This window comes from Podarcis melisellensis (assembly GCF_964234715.1).
Source record: "Podarcis melisellensis genome assembly, chromosome: 1".
Taxonomy (NCBI): domain Eukaryota; kingdom Metazoa; phylum Chordata; class Lepidosauria; order Squamata; family Lacertidae; genus Podarcis; species Podarcis melisellensis.
This window is the reverse complement of record NC_138528.1, coordinates 82,078,106-82,095,053: the sequence shown is the minus strand read 5'-3', so window position 1 is coordinate 82,095,053 and position 16,948 is coordinate 82,078,106. Positions and strand designations below refer to the sequence as shown.

Genomic DNA, 16,948 nt, shown 5'->3' with positions numbered 1-16,948 from the left:
TTATCCTAGGTCTTTTCACCTGCCAGGGAGAGGTAAAAATGTAAACTTGAAAGGAAGAAAATAGCTAGACTTGAAGATTTATTGGCAGCACAAATTGCAAATTTGATCAACTGGAGCTAACCAGCTTCCAAATTCAAAAGTACATTTCAAACATACAGGATAGAAAAGGATGTAAAAAGGACATCTGTTGTCACTGTGCAATGGATCAAAGAGTTGATCTCTGTGCTTGCTTTTCAGCAACTCTAAATGGGAAAAGTACTCTTTTAAAATCTTTAGTTAGAAGGATAACATTAGAAGCAGTGTGAGCTGGGAGGGAGTCTGATTCCATTTTGCATTATCTTTCTTATTACTGCAGAGCTGCAGAAGAGTTCTACATAGCACTGTTACTCTGAAGGTGATGGTGGGACTTTTTCAATGTTGTCATAATAATGACAAAAGTGGATCAATAATCAAGCTGTTGTGCATATTCTAATTCTGGAAAAATATATTTGATCTAGTGCCAGTGGAAAAACCCCTCTTCCATTTCAGATTTTATTTTCATCTACTTTCATTTTATTTTTACTATCCTCCCCTCATTAAACGTTACTTTACAATTTGGGCTGATAGGTCTTGCATTATCTCCCTTTTCTTTTGCTTATCTTTTTCTTGCTCACGTGTTTTGGAAGCCTGCTTTTTTCTTTTTCTTTTTAAAAAAGCTGGGTTTTGAGTCTGCATGGTGCTTTGCGTGGACAGGCGGAGTCCCCAGATCCTGCGCGGTCCCCCGTCATGTGGAATAACGACTCAAGACAACGTGCTATGGGATTAAATTGGCCACAACTTTATTAAATTTCAAATGTGGGTAGACCTTGGCTCAGGCATTGGGCATTCTCCCTCCCCAGTCCCCAGCCGGGGACCTAGGGAGCATCAGGGTTATCTAGTGTGTGTGGGGGGGATGGACCGGCTCTGGAGAACATATGTTCAAGCAGAGATAGCCGCCCCCGTAACACCGCCGCTGCAAGGGAGAGCAATGACGACTTCCGGCGTACGGTCAAAGCCTCCCTTCAGAAACCCCTTTAACGGGGAACCCTGGTATCGCCGCCACAAAGAGGAAGATGGACAAAAGGATTCCGCTGAATACTGAGTCTTACTGACTTCAAAGGGAAATATCTCTATGAATTTTCTCATTTGCCGTGAGAAATAAGCTGCAAACATAGTAAAAGCCCCTTCAAACTTCAGCCTTCCACCCAGAGGTTGATAATTGATCCGATGCCTGAGCCAAAGTCTACCTATATCTGTACTCAGTAAAGGTGTGGCCGCCTTTCCAATCCCAGAAGGTTGTCATGTCAAGTTTGTTCCAAATAACTGTGCTCAATGTCTTTGTCCACAGGGGTGGGGGGTGCTGTGGCTGGATCTGAAATAAACTTTTTATTTCTCATGGAAAATGTGGATAATATCAGTGGGAGTCAAATGGCATCTTTGGGGGTAAATACCAGCAGATTGGAGAGGATTTCCACAGGAAAATAGTGCCTAGAGAAAAGGCCAACTCACCTTCTTCCCATGGTCCTGGAAACACACGCATGGTAAATACATTGTCTACCATGGATCTTACTCCAGCTTAGGTTCTAGAGCTTTGAAATGCAAAACTACATAATATATCACCCTAGTATTAACACTACTGTTAAATTACTCCAACTGTGTACATTTACCCCATACAAAAGCTCCTCATATATCCAGCTCACCAAACAGACATAGTACTTCTGTTGAAATATTTTTCATAATTTGCAAAAGATGGAAGTAAACACAGAGTTAATTACTGTTGATGACAGAGAAGAACAGCAGGAACCTTTAATTCCTAATCACTGGCTGTCACAAAGTTATTACCCAAGACCCACCTGATCTAAGTAATGCAAGTTACAGCAGAAAAACCAGGTAGGGTAGAATTAATAGAATGGGGTATTTATAATATCTGCTTTAGATAATCTCTTGAGTACTTTATGCCTTGAACGTCTCAATACTCAATTAAAGGCACACAGCAATTAAAATGAATGCACAGGGCACCATAGTTTACTTTTCTCCACTCCCTTGGGGTTTCCAGTTTATTATATTCTCTTACCTTATATTTGGATCGAACAATATATTACACATGAATGTATGTCTCAGAACCTTGACATCTGTTTCATTTATGGCAGGGATGGAGAACCTGTGCCCTGCCAGCTGTTTTTTCACTCCAGTTCCCATCAGCCCCACCCAGTATGACCAATGGCTAGGGCTGGTCCGCCCATAAGGTGGGCTGAAGCAGCCACCTTGGGCAGCAGAATTCCATGAGGCAGCACCCATGCGGACAATTCGCCCATCCCGCCATTCTGGTGAGGTCTTGTGGAATTGCGTGCTGAGGCCCCGTGACCCACAGTTCCCTCTGAAAACAAGGGAAAGTTGGGTGTTGTGTCTGAAAAAAGAATGTGACATATTAAGAAATGTTCAGTAGCTAGTGAAAGAGAATGGATAGGATCTTGAGCAACAACGTCGATGGAAGGAATCACAATGAAATAACACTGTGACACAGAAATGCTCTGACTTCCTTGAAGTGATTATCACGTTGTAGAAGGTGGTCATAACTGATTCATTGTAACTCAGTTTAAGGATAAGGTCGTCATTATTGAGAAGATATGCATAAAGATACTAGCATCCCAGATGGGGTCAAACTAAGGAAAGGGGTCTAAATTTCTTTGTTCATGTAACACAACTATGTAGTTGAGGGAAGAACTGTAATTCTACTGGATTATTGAAAATGGTTTATTTTAAAGTTACTGCAACTTTTTATATTGGATCAGATTGTTACTATTAATGTTTGAATATATATAAAAATAAAAAATTGTCCAGTAGCACCTTAGAGCCCTATTAAGTTTGTTCTTGGTATTAGCTTTCGTGTGCATGATACCAAGAACAAACTTAGTTGGTCTCTAAGGTGCTACTGGACAATTTTTTATTTATATATATATTTCGACGGTGTCAGACCAACACGGCTACCTGACTGAATCTATTAATATTTGATTTTGATTTTTACGTGTATTGGAAGCCGCCCAGAGTGGCGGGGGCAACCCAGCTGGATGGATGGAGTATAAATAAAATTATTATTATTATTATTATTATTATTATTATTATTATTATTATTATTTATTTATTATTATTATTAGTCAATAGTAGAGGATCTGCTTTGCATGCAGAAGGTCCCAGGTTCAGTGTCTCCAGGTAGGGCAGGGAGAGCTATGTCTGAAACCCTGGAGAGCTATCACCAGTTCAAGTAGAGAATAGCGAGCAAGTTGAACCAATGGTCTGGAACAGTGTAATGCATCTATGTAATCTTACCTTGGTTTAAATTGTTCAGTTTTGGGGTGCGGCATTGGTTACCATCATTTCCCTCAATGCTTTTGGAAGGGGGATGTTCTTTCATTTTTGTTGTGGCTTTTCTAATGGCCTCTTTCACCTCTTTGTTTCTCAAACTATAGATTAGGGGGTTGAGCATGGGTATCACTAATGTGTAAACTACAGAAACCACCATATTACCATCTAGTCCAGATTTCAAATTGGGATGTATATACATAAAGGTCCCCGTTCCATAAAGCAGAGCCACTGAGGTCAAGTGAGAAGCACAAGTGGAGAAGGCCTTGTGTCTGCCCTTGATAGAGTGTATTTTCAGGATGGCAGATAAAATGCAGAAGTAGGAGATAATAATGGCTGAAAGAGAGGTCATAGCAACTGCTCCAGATGCAAAGACTGACAGTGACTCTGAAAGGAAGGTTTCAGAGCAGGAAAGCTTCAGAAGTTTAGGGATATCGCAGAAGAAATGTTTGATGATGTTGTGTCCACAGTAGGATAATCTGAATATACATACTGTCTGCAGCGCTGAGTTGGCAAAACCAGCTGCATACGATCCTACAACCAGGCAGCTGCACACTCTTTGGGACATGACAGCAGAGTATAGAAGTGGGTTACAAATAGCCATGTAGCGGTCAAATGCCATCACAGCCAAAAGGAAACACTCGGTACTCACAAAGGCAGCAAATGAGCACAGCTGAGCAGCACAGCCAGCATAAGAGATGGTTTTATCACCCACCAAGTAGCTCACCAGCATCTTGGCGGCTATAGCAGAGGTATAGCAGAGGTCTGTGAATGATAAGTGGCAGAGGAAGAAGTACATGGGAGTGTGCAGGTGGGAGTAAGTCCTGATCAGCACAATCAGGCTGAGGCTTCCAGCCACAGTGATAACATAGATGGCTAGAAATAGCATGAAGAGGGCAATCTGCAGCTTTGGGTCATCAGTGAATCCCAGCAAGATGAATTCTGTCACCCTGCTGTGATTATTCTGCTTGTCCATCTTTTCAGCATCAAGAACCTGGAGAGCAAAGATGGTAATTGAAGAAAGCAAGTAAATAAAGCTGAATAATACCAACCTATGTAATATTTACATGTTATGCTAATTTGTTGCTGTGTCAGTGCTCTGACTGTGTTCCAGGGATGTGTATCTAAGCAGTAAATACTTGGCCTCCTTGTTTTGTTTGGCCCCAGCTACAAAAGCTGAGGCTGCTGAGGAGACTCTTGGACCGGGATATTGTTTAGTGGGGGTTGGGGGGGTTGTTGCTGTTATTCATATTAATTTTTGTATTTTTATTTTAGATATTCTAATGATTTATGTGGAAATTGCATATTTTAGCTGTGCACTTTTTAAACGTTTTATTTACTGTTCAAGCCTACTTTGTTATGTTTCTAATCATGATTCCCCCCCCCAATGCTGTAAGCCACATTGAGCATGGTTTTAACTATGGAAAGGTGGTGTATGTAATGCATGCCTGTATGTTTTGGCCATTTTGCTGGTAGTGAGAAGCCTCGTGGAAGAGACTTTTTTTTTTACACATGAGAACTAGCATCACATAAAGCAGAGATGGAGAGCAGGAATGGAGGCTACGAGATGCTTTTGGACTACATCTCTCATAATCCTTGAGCATAAGTCATGCTGGCTGTAGCTGATGGGAGGTGGAGTAGAAGAATATTTTCAGGGTAAGGATGGGGGAGGATTTTGGTTGGTTCCAGAATTTTGGACAAAACTCCATGGTCTACATTTGATGGGAACATAGACATGCAGATAAGATTGCATGTCTACAGACCTTTCTAATCCTGATCTGCTCTTTCCTAGTTTTTTTCGTTTCTTTTATGGCATTGCCCAAGGGCTTACAGGCTCTTTTTCTCCTTTTAAAAACATTTCCCCACTGCTTGGCAGTGATAAGGTTTCTAAGAATATTTTACATGGGGAGGGTGTGTGTGTACTGGGATGGGGATCAAGTAAAGAAGAGTTCTGGGATGCTGTTGTTTTATTTCTGGAAACTCAAATAAAGGAGGAAGCCTCGCCTCAATGCTCCACCACAAAACATTCAGTGCTGACTAATGCACAATAATCACCACCTTCTGGTTCTATATTTTGAATCCCCAATTCAGCTTAGACTGGATAAGAATCTTTTTCTTTTAAATCACCCAGTTGTGAGTATAAGAAAAGGGAGAAAAGAATGCTGAAGGGTAATTAGCCCCCGTCAAACTGGTGAACAAGACAGTGTTCTTTAAATGGCACAGTTATCACTGAAGTTACCCTGCCCCACCCTCCCTATTATTTAACTCCCCCAAGTGGCATTTACTGATACTGATTTTCATTATGCTATTCAATAAAGCTTCAGGACAGGTTCCAGAAAACAAAACACAAAAAGGCTTCAATCTGAAATTAATGTAACAATAACAGAGTTCTCCCTATCCTAAAGTTACATGAGTAAAATCCTCCCATCCCATTTTTGTCCCAATAGCAGCTTAAGAGAAGAAGAAGAAGAGTTTGGATTTGATATCCCACTTTATCACTACCCGAAGGAGTCTCAAAGCAGCTAACAATCTCCTTTCCCTTCCTCCCCCACAACAAACACTCTGCGAGGTGAGTGGGGCTGAGAGACTTCAAAGAAGTGTGACTAGCCCAAGGTCACCCAGCAGCTGCATGTGGAGGAGCGGGGATGTGAACCCGGTTCACCAGATTACGAGTCCACCGCTCTTAACCACTACACCACACTGGCTCTCCATACTGTATTTAACCACTACACTACACCACCTTAACACTCAAGGATATCTCAGGATCAATTAAAAAAGCAGGCACACAATTTTAAAAGCTTGCCTTTTCCGCTGCAGATGCATGCAAGGGGTTGTAAAACAGCCCCCATCAAATTAATGTGGAAACATTACATGTCTGAGAACTTTATAGAATCCATCCTACTAACCTCTTCACTGCTTCCTCTTCTTTCAGTATGGAAAATAGTGAGATTTAGGGCTTACCTTTTGCCCCATGCTTTCTAGGCACAGGTCCAAGCTTTCTTGGTCTGTGTCCAAGTGCTTTTTGTTTTTGTTTCTGTAACTTTCCCCAGGAAAACCCAATCTTTATCGCTGAATCAGAGCAAATGACAATTTGGGTTCTCTGTGGATTGCTGTTTGCTCCAATTCAGTGGTAAACAGTTTTTCAAGGAGAAAGCGGCAGGCCCAAAATTAAACAAAGAGCTGGGATACAGACCCAGAAAGCCGGAACCTGTCGTTAGAAATGTGGAGCAGAGGTCAGTGTGGACGAGCCTTATGTCTGAAGGCAGGCCTTCTGCAAGTTTACTCAGAAGTAGATAGTAAAGCAGAAGCACTGGAAACTACCTTTAGGGATGGAACCTTCTGAACAACTTGATGCTGAAGTTATCCACATGAGTCTTTCTTTCTTTTCTTGCTCCTTTGCTCTTGCCAAGAAGGAAGGTATTCCTTTCCCCCGGTTCCACTAAAAATACGAACATTTCTTGGGTATTATATGCATATGTACTCCAGGTTCCCTAAAGTAACCAGTATGTAAACAGATGCATACAAAAAAGCCTGTAACTGTATAAAAATTCTTACATATTAATAGTTAAAATATAGTACCACATTGGGCTTGACTATTTTACACATATAACATGCTCCCCCCTCTGTAATTTTGTTTAGAATTTTGAATATAATCAGTTGTGCAATTTTTTTTAAAGTGACAATGCGCCAGTGGCTTGGTTGTAAGAAGTAATCCAGTATGGCCCGAAGTGCCAAATTCCATTGATAAATATGTTTCAAACAGATTTCCTCTCTATCTCTAACTACTTTATACTGATTCAGACCATTGATCCATCTAGGTCAGTTTGGCCTACACTGACAAACAGTGTGTCTCCAACATTTCACAGCCCGACCTAGAGATTCAAGAGAAAGGACCTGGGACCCTTTGGGTGCAATGCCTATGCTCATCCACCAGACTATGAGCTTCTTCAGTTGGGCTATTCTCTGTCATCCCACCCCTCTATTTGTTAGTGAAACACATTATACTTAGGGAATAATTTTGAACTTACTGTATGGAAAGTGTGGAAGAGGGCAAGAGAACACAAACTTTTCAAAGCCTTCTGATTTAATGATCTGTATGCAAGACTTGATTCTCTAATTTTATACATGGAAAATTAATATATTATGGTTGTGTTAAAAACACACACCACACTACGATATCCTGTGGGTAAAGGCAGAGTTCATATTTACTCTAATGAATCCCAGGTGCACAGTACATACCACACAGCAATAGTTCAGTCCTGAAGTTGCAGAGACCTGCACTCCAGAGATTGTTTGCAAATGGCAATCAGGTGCACCAAGAGTTCATAAGATGGAAAATGATTAAACGGAAGCAGAAGAAAAACAAATGGAACGAATTTCTGGTTGCACCATGTGAGAGAAAATAGCTTCAGGCATTACTCAAGTGTAGAGCATTTCCATGCTAAACTGGAGCAGAGTTGTCATTTTAACACCCGTCCCCCTTCCTTGACACTGCATCTCATTTTTCTAACATCCCTATTTTGAACATCAGTGTCTTCAAAGGAACCCCAATGCATGGCTCTATAGGTGCATCAATCACACACAGAGCCTCTACTTGCAAGCAGGTGCTGGTGCTGGTGCTGGGATTCCATGGCAGACAAGCACACTGAACACACAGATGTCACAGGAAGGAGATGCCAGGCCAGATTCAGCAGAGATAAAAGCATGTCCCCAACCTTGCTTCAGCATGGAAATGTCTGACATGTGAATAATACATGCACAGTACAGTCAAACCTCTGCTTGTGATTCGAGGACCCGTCCCCCGCTTGGGAATAATAAAGACACATGGACACAGTATATTAGGTTAATGGGCTAGAAAAGGCCACAACTTTATTGATTATGGCATGTGAGAGGTATTGGCTTACACATTGGACAACAGCAAATTTTGACTCCACCCACTCGGAGAGGGGTGAGTCTCACAAGGGTTAACCACAAGTAGGGGGGGGGCTGTTGATGCAAATACAACTATAAGCTCTCCCCTGATGTCACCGGGGGTCGTGCCACGGCCCCTAGCCACACAGGGCATCGGACAGGTTCCACGACCGCCGGATTCCTTTAACGGAATACCCATAAGTGAAGGGGTAGGCGATGGCCACACCTTGCCCTTCCATACACCAACAACACATTCCAATGCCTAACCGCCAAATACCAAGAAAGTTGTGACGATTGCAACGAGGTAGGCGAAAAAAAACCAAGAGGCCGGTGCCAATTTGCCAGTTGGAAAAAACTCCTACCAGGCCCCCTGGGCAACCAGGGCAACCAACCAAAGGTCCATAGCAAGGTTCAGCGAGCAGCTACGCACTAAAGGGAGTGGTGGTTGGGTGACTCGTGGAAATCAGCAGCACAATGGAGGGGAGAGCTGGCACGGCTGCATTTGAGCGGCTAAACCACGCCCCCGAGCTGCCACTCGATTGGGTACCCTTCTGGGAGGCGTGGCGCGCCAGTGACAATGGCAGGGCAGGGGCCAGAATGCCCCCTGCGTAACGTGGGAATCGGTTCCTGCTCACAATCCCTCCCCTCCAGAAGGAGGAGAGGCTTTACCAATGCCTCTTCTTACGGTCATTCCAAGTCGCGACCGAGGCAAACCCGGAAGTAACCGGTGAGTTTGCCGCTATTCGCGCATGCGTAGGAGCGACGGTCGCTGTTTGCGCATGCACAGAAGTGGGTAATTGCCGCCCGCGCCTGTGCACAACGACACCTCTCCCAGCGACCCATTTTGACCTCCAGACGGACCTCCAGAATGGATTATGGTCACAAATAGAGGTTCCAATGTAATCATCTAGTAATGATCTGGAAATGAAGAATAATGTTGCCATCCTATATATCCACATTTCCAGGAGAAAGCTATAAAATACATTTGTGAATTTATGATCCCAGGACAGCAAACCTGTGTTGAATACTAACAACAACCTCCTGCATTGCAGGGAGTTGGACTAGATGACCCTTGGGGTCCCTTCCAACTCTACCATTCTATGATTCTAACAACAACAACAACGACAACAACATATTTATATTTATTTATTAGATTTCTCACCCACTCTTCATCATAAGGTTCCAGAGTAAACAATAGTTTAAAATGGAATAAAACCAACCATCAATACAAAGGAAAAACTGATACATTCATTTACCCTTTTCAGGAGGCTCATAATAATACGGTTTAGCTTTCAGAGGCCATAACAAAAAGCTGCATCTTCAGCACTGGGTTGGGTGAATCTGTCAGTTTCAATTCCCCTCCATTTTTCATTTGTTGACTCTTAAGTTCAGTTCTCAACATGTCCATGGATTTGCATTTTTAAAAATACTCCTCATGAAAATTCATCTGCATGTTTGTGTGAATTACTATTAATATTCATATTTTTGCCTTCAGTTGTGACCAAGATTTACATCTTGCAAAGCAATTTTCACTAAAATGTCATTTTTATGCACAGTTCACACTAGTATATGCAATTTGTACAATTACTTGGCTGTAGAACAACATCACAAAATTCAGAAAAGTGAAAAATTCAAAGGATTGCTGTGTTTCAGTTCTATTATTATTACTGATTTATTAATCACATTTCAAATACCTCCCTCAAGGTGATGCACAATAAAGAGGGACCCTGTTTAATTCAAAGTGTGTCTGGTTCCAACCTTGCCATTATTTTACATCTGGCTCCAGTAGTTCAGCCTCAGGGTTAAAGGAAAAAGGAAAATAGATCCTGCAAGCCCAAACCACTTTGCATTTGACTCATTTACATTGCCAGTAAAAGGTAAAGGACCCCTTACTGTTAAGTCCAGTCACGAACGACTCTGGGGTTGCGGCGCTCATCTCACTTTACTGGCCAAAGGGAGCCGGCGTTTGTCTGCAGCCAGTTTTTCCGGGTTATGTGGCCAGCATGACTAAGCTGCTTCTGGCGCAACCGAACACCGAAACCAGAGCAGTACACGGAAACGCCGTTTACCTTCCTGCCGGAGCAGTACCTATTTATCTGCTTGCACTTTGACATGCTTTCGAACTGCTAGGTTGGCAGGAGCTGGGACCGAGCAACGGGAGCTCACTCCTTTGCGGGGATTCGAACTGCTGACCTTCTGATCGGGAAGCCCTAGGCTCAGTGATTTAGATGGTAAAAGAAGAAGTATCATTGCTTAGGAACAACATTCCAGTTTAATAGGGACAATTATACACAATCCATTCTGTCATTAAAAGGTGAAAATGCACATACGTTGGATTTCCATATTATATTCTGTATGAATCACATCCAGCAATTCTCACAGTACAAATCACTGTGTACTGCTTCATTAAGTTAATATTCATCACTCAAGGACAAATACTGATGAACTGGATAGGCAAGCTGTACTATAGAAATGTATTGTGCTATGCAGGGCCAAGCTACACGTAACGTTAAATGTGTGGATTGGCATTCCATGTATTTTGGAAAACTGTAAACAGCAGTCATTGGGGGATGTGATCAGGGGATTTAGTTTTCTTCCAACAGTAAAATGCTCTCAAGCTACCCTCTCATGTTAAGTAGCAGGCCCTGCTGAATCAACTGCATCCTCCATCAGGGCTTGGATGTCCATTAACAAAATGTCAAAATGCCTTCTCTTCACAGTTTCCGACAATGGAATGAGTGTGCTAGTAATTTCTTTATGGCTATTTTAACTTCCCTGTTTCTTAAGGTATAAATCACAGGGTTCAGTAGAGGGGTTAGAAAGACATAAGTCACTGAGATCAGTGTTTCCTGATCTAGCGATGAGGAAGACTCAGGTCTCAAATACACAAAGGATGCACACCCAAAGTGTGTTATCACCACTGTGAGGTGAGAGGCACACGTGGAGAAGGCTTTCTGCCTTCCTACACTGGAGGGGATCCTTAGGATGGCAGAAATGATGTAAAGGTATGAAACAAACATCACCATGACTGTGCCCAGCAAAAGAATGGCACTCAAAATAATTATTGCAATGTTAGTCAAATGCAAAACTGATTCATCAATGCAAGCCAGCCTCAGCACAGGTAGGAAATCACAAAAGAAATGCCTGATGCCATTTGGCCCACAGAAGGGCAACCTGAAAATGAGAGTATTAATACTCAATGATATGATACATCCAATTGTACATGAAGCAGCTACCATTTGGCTACAAACCCTTTTGTTCATCAGTATATGGTACTGAAGTGGGCAGCATATTGCCACATACCGATCGTAAGCCATAGAAACAAGCAGGAAACAGTTGCTTCCAGAGAATCCAAAGAAAGAAAATTGCTGCATGGCACACCCGACAAAGGAAATGGATTGACTGCCTGTCACCAGGGTCACCAGCAACTTGGGGATGGTGGCAAATGTGCTGCAGGTTTCTGATGCGGAGAATGCAAAGAGTAGAAAGTACATGGGGCTGTGTAAAGTCCGGTCAAACAGGATGACAGACATGATGGTGAGGTTGAAGACCAGGATCGTGCCATATATAAGAGAGAAGCATAGGAAAAGTAGAGTTGGTTTCCTTCCAAAGACAGAAAAGCCCAGCAAGAGAAATTCAGTCACTGAGCTGTCATTTCCCTTATTCATGTTACCAATAATGTTATCTGACCTGAAAGGAAAATGAGAGTGAAGTCTTATTAGTTTAAAAACATGTTTCTGATTTAACCCTTGACATTAACCCTGCCTCGAGGTTTTGAAATACATTGGAATTACTGAAAATGTATGTCTGGACAAATCTATCTATATCAGTTTCTCATTTTTTGAATCTTCACCAAGCAAGTGTTTTTTTAAAGTCATTTTGTAAATTTATAAGGAGTTTAGTATCCATTTTTTCCTAATATGCACAAATCTGTAAGCAAAGTTGCCGAATATAATTAATCTATATATGTTGTCTTTCATTTATATATGGATATTTATGAGGACCTTCCCTCTATATGCAGATTTATCATGAGAAAGTTCAAAGAAGTGGAAATTTTGAAGGACAGGTATGTTTTGGCCTGTGCATTGCTTTAACAATAGCAAACTATGTTGTTTCGCATTCAAGTGTGAAGAAGCCCAAATTTCTCCCTCGTCTCCTGCAGTGAACCATCCCCTGTCACCTATTTTCAGGCTGAGTAGCACTTTGAAAAGAAATGATCTCTGTCTTCTTAGACTTTCTTACATAACACAGGTAAAAAAGATGCTTCGTCTAATCCTAACAGATGGTATAGGACTGAAGAAACCCTCCAATACAAGCAGATTTTCTGACTTGTTCCTCATGCAGCTTCTGTTACTCTCTCAGGCTTTAAGAGCAACTCCATTCCTGGTGCATTTTTAAAAAGAGCACTGAAACTAAATGGAGAAACTAGCTTCAATGCCTGAAGAGATGGATGCTACCATCTCCTGTATCTTACCTCCAGCTAGAATAACGCAGCTCTCCAGTTGTGGGAGACCCCACTTTGATACTATGCAATTAATATAAGCACTGGTTCACCACTTGGGAACATATTCTCCAGATAATACAGAGTATGCAAAACTTAGAATAATTCCGTTCTGGAGTTAGATGGTAAAGGAGAAGGGTTTGGTCAATAAAGCTGAGTATTGATATAAATTGCTTGAATTTATTTCTTCTTTAAAATTATGTTTATTCCCCAAGTTTATGACATTTTAAAATGAAAGAAATGCAAAAATATAATGTGTCATGTTATTTAGACTGAAATGGTGTGTCTTTTTATAGATCCTAAACAGTAATAAGTTTGCTTTCTCACCTAAGTTGTAGAGAGATAAATTGTCTTTCTTTTCAATTGCCCATGGGGTTAAAAACTAGGGCTGTGCACAGTACTCATAATCTGGCCCAGGCCCAATTTGACAATCCTGATTTTTTAAACCATTGTTTTAGAAACTGCTTTGAGGTTTGTTTTTGTTTTTTTTACTATGAAACATTAGATACATTTTGTGAAATAAATAATTTCAAGAATCATGATTAGGCTGCAGTCTGACTGAGATTGATCTGAACCCAAGGCAACCTGGACCCAAAATTTAATCAGGAGTTTTTATAAAGGCTGTAATTAAAAACATAACAGTTTAAGCTCTAATTCAGCAGTTCTCAACCTGTGGGTCCCCAGATGTTGCTGGACTACAACTCCCATAATCCATGAGCTCTGGCCTTGCTAGCTAGGGGTGATGGGAGTTGTAGACCAACAACATCTGGGGACCCATAGGTTGAAAAAGGCTGCTCTAATTGAACATGTGGTCAGTGTGTCTTCCTGCCCCACCCGAGAAGGTGTAATCAGGGTTATACAACTCAGTGGGGTTGGTGACCTTGTCTCACTTCCCCCTCCTAGCCGAGGTTCAACCAGGGTATTAAGCCCTAATGAAACATGTGGTTGGCAATAAGTAGTGGGGGAAGAGGGAGACAATGGAGGTGGGATTGTCTGACTACATCATCTCCTTCCCACTCTCCTCACCACCTGACTACCTCTCCATTTTGACAAACACTGGATTGCTCCAGGTGGGATTGACCTAAGAGAATCATGGGCTGCCTTGACTCACTCAGCCAGAATGAGTTTGGGATCAAGGATTTGCTCTGAGCAGATGCACAGGCCTAATAAAAGCCACAACCATCTCCTGTATTTCCAAGCTTCATAGAGTGAGTGCTGTTGCAGCAAAAGAACACCTGTACACATTTGGTTCCACCCTTACCTTGTCTTACCAGTTTTGTGGTCAGGCCACAAAACTTTTGGGTTTCACTAAGCCTGCTAACACCGAACGTCTGAATGTTAAAATTATAAGCCACTCTATATGAAGTACAAGGAGGGTTCTAAAATGTACAGTGAAAAATGGGCTGAGTAAGTATGTCCAAGGTCTGTGGTAGGATGAGAGATTGTATGATGCTAGGGTTGGAAAAGGCGGATGGGTAGAGGATGAATGGTTAAGATGACATATATCTTACAATACAGGAAATGCTCTCATAGACTCTTTGAATTCTGCCCTGTAAACCATTACTAAATAAAGTCTGACTGCATGGGAATTTTGTTTGAGCCTCCATATTTGAACCCCCAAGGGAAGCTTTAAAGGTGTGTATTGGGCCTCAAAGGATCTTAGGTTTTCCCCTCCCTACCTGAGAAGGGAGCTCTAAAGGCTTCTTGCACCTGACCTGGACAGCTTCAAAGGATGATTGGACAAATCCATGGAGAAGGCAGCTATGCGTGGCTACTAGCCTTGATGGCTGTGCTCTGCCTCCATTGTGGGAGGCAGTAATGGTTCTGAATACCACTTGCTAGAAGCTACAAGAGGGAAGAGGGCTCTTGTGCGCAGGTCTCACTTGCTGGTTTCCCAGAGGCCACTGTGAGAACAGGATATTGGATTAGATGCTCCTCTTCTATTCTTCTGTGTCAGTTTCAATTTCTGTCTCTCATTCTTCCAATCTTAAATTCAGCGCTCCATATGTCAATGAATTTGCGATTTATTAAAAAAGTCCTCAATGAAATTTTATCAGCCTGTTTGTGTAAATGTATCTTAATAGTCACATTTTTTTATGCAGTTGTGATTACTAGACACAATTTACAATGTACCATATATGCATTTTATGCACTGTTTATACTAGTATATTCATTCTGAACACATTACCGGGCTGCAGAATCGCATTGCAGAATTCAAGTTGCTAATCTTAATTCAATTTACTAATCTCCTCATAAACACCTCTCTCAAGGTGATGTATAATAAACTTAGTTGTAAACAGTTAAAATACAAAAACAGCAAATGCATTTGAAACTAAAATATGGTTTTGGAATGTGCAAATTACATTCACCATAAAATGTGAACTGAATCAAATTCCTGCCCCTGTCCTTATTCAGGATATTTTGAAAGGTGACTGAATGCTATGGACCCCATGGTGCCAAGTGGGACATGGTGGGTCTGTCACAGGAGGAGATAGGGGATTCAGTAGCTGGTGTTTGGGACAGATGAAGAACAGACTTGGGAGAGGGCTCCACCCCTTTGCTTCCAGATATCACAGAAAGGGAGGGGATCCTCCTGAGTCAGTCTGAGAATGAAGTTCCAACAACAGCCAAGGACATGGCTGGCCAGTCAGTTCAACCTGATGAGAGTTCTAGTCCACCAAATATCTGAAGGCAAGACATTGACTCTCCCTTCAGTGCTCCATATGTCCATGAATTTGCGATTTCTTTAAAAAGTCCTCAATGGAATTTTATCAGCCTGTTTGTGTAAATGTATCTTAATGGTCACATTTTTGTACCAACCCTTTGAGTACAAATTACTGCATACAGGTTTTTTGAGTAAATATTTATTCAGGTACAAATACTGAAACAGAGGACTGGCAAACTGTATTAGGGAATGGCATGTTGTTATTTAAAACTAAGGACGAACTACCCCTAATATTCAATGTGCGGATTGACATTCCTTGTATTTTTGAAAACTGAAAATGGCAATCATTGGTGGACATGATCAGGATTGGAACCAGAGAGTATGGGAGGGCGGGTACCCTTATCTCCTACACCATGGTCCCAACCCAAAACGTATTGAAGTTTATTTCTCATGTTAAATAATAGCCACAGCTTAAACAACTGCATTCTCAATCAGGACTTTCATGTTTGCATTGGCAAAAAGGTCAAAATATCTTCTCTTCACAGTTTCTGAGAACGAAATGAGTGCACAACTAAGTTCTTTATGGCTATTTTAACGTCCCTGTTTCTTAAGGTATAAATCACAGGGTTCAGTAGAGGGGTTAGAAAGACATAGGTCACTGAGATCAATGTGTCCTGATCTAGCGATGAGGAAGACTTGGGTCTCAAATACACAAAGGATGCACACCCAAAGTGTGTTATTACCACTGTGAGGTGGGAGGCACATGTGGAGAAGGCCTTCTGCCTTCCTAAGCTGGAAGGGATCCTTAGGATGGCAGAAATGATGTACAGGTATGAGATAAACATCACTATGGCTGTGCCCAGCAAAACAATGGCACACAAAATAATGATTGCAATGTTAGTCAGCTGCAAGACCGATTCATCAATGCAAGCCAGCCTCAGCACAGGTAGGAGATCACAAAAGAAATGCCTGATTCCATTTGGCCCACAGAAGGGCAACCTGAAAATGAGAGTATTAATACTCAGTGATATGATACATCCAGTTACACATGAAGCAGCTACCATTTGGGTACAAACCCTTTTGTTCATCAGTATATGGTACTGAAGTGGGCAGCATATTGCCACATACCGATCGTAAGCCATAGAAACAAGCAGGAAACAGTTGCTTCCAGAGAATCCAAAGAAAGAAAATTGCTGCATGGCACACCCGACAAAGGAAATGGATTGACTGCCTGTCACCAGGGTCACCAACAACTTGGGGATGGTGGCAAATGTGCTGCAGGTTTCTGATGCGGAGAATGCAAAGAGTAGAAAGTACATGGGGCTGTGTAAAGTCCGGTCAAACAGGATGACAGACATGATGGTGAGGTTGAAGACCAGGATTGTGCCATATATAAGAGAGAAACCTAGGAAGAGTAGAGTTGGTTTCTTTCCAAAGACAGAAAAGCCCAGCAAGAGGAATTCAGTCACTGAGCTGTCATTTCCCTTATTCAT

The 16,948-nt window shown here is 41.8% G+C and overlaps 3 protein-coding genes across 3 annotated transcripts; all 3 read right to left on the bottom strand.

The window, feature by feature from the left end:
- Nucleotides 1–3,331: 3,331 nt before the first annotated feature.
- Nucleotides 3,332–4,354, bottom strand: LOC309356727 (olfactory receptor 5G9-like; the record flags this gene model as incomplete). The annotated part of the gene is made up of 1 exon (XM_081888366.1): nucleotides 3,332–4,354. One exon carries the CDS (start codon nucleotides 4,352–4,354, stop codon nucleotides 3,332–3,334), a length of 1,023 nt encoding a protein of 340 aa, XP_081744492.1.
- A 6,649-nt stretch (nucleotides 4,355–11,003) lies between these two features.
- LOC309366632 (olfactory receptor 10T2-like) lies at nucleotides 11,004–11,957 on the bottom strand (the record flags this gene model as incomplete). The annotated part of the gene is made up of 1 exon (XM_081905334.1): nucleotides 11,004–11,957. One exon carries the CDS (start codon nucleotides 11,955–11,957, stop codon nucleotides 11,004–11,006), a length of 954 nt encoding a protein of 317 aa, XP_081761460.1.
- A 4,037-nt stretch (nucleotides 11,958–15,994) lies between these two features.
- Nucleotides 15,995–16,948, bottom strand: LOC309366624 (olfactory receptor 10T2-like; the record flags this gene model as incomplete). The annotated part of the gene is made up of 1 exon (XM_081905318.1): nucleotides 15,995–16,948. The coding sequence occupies one exon, from the start codon at nucleotides 16,946–16,948 to the stop codon at nucleotides 15,995–15,997; it is 954 nt and encodes a 317-aa protein (XP_081761444.1).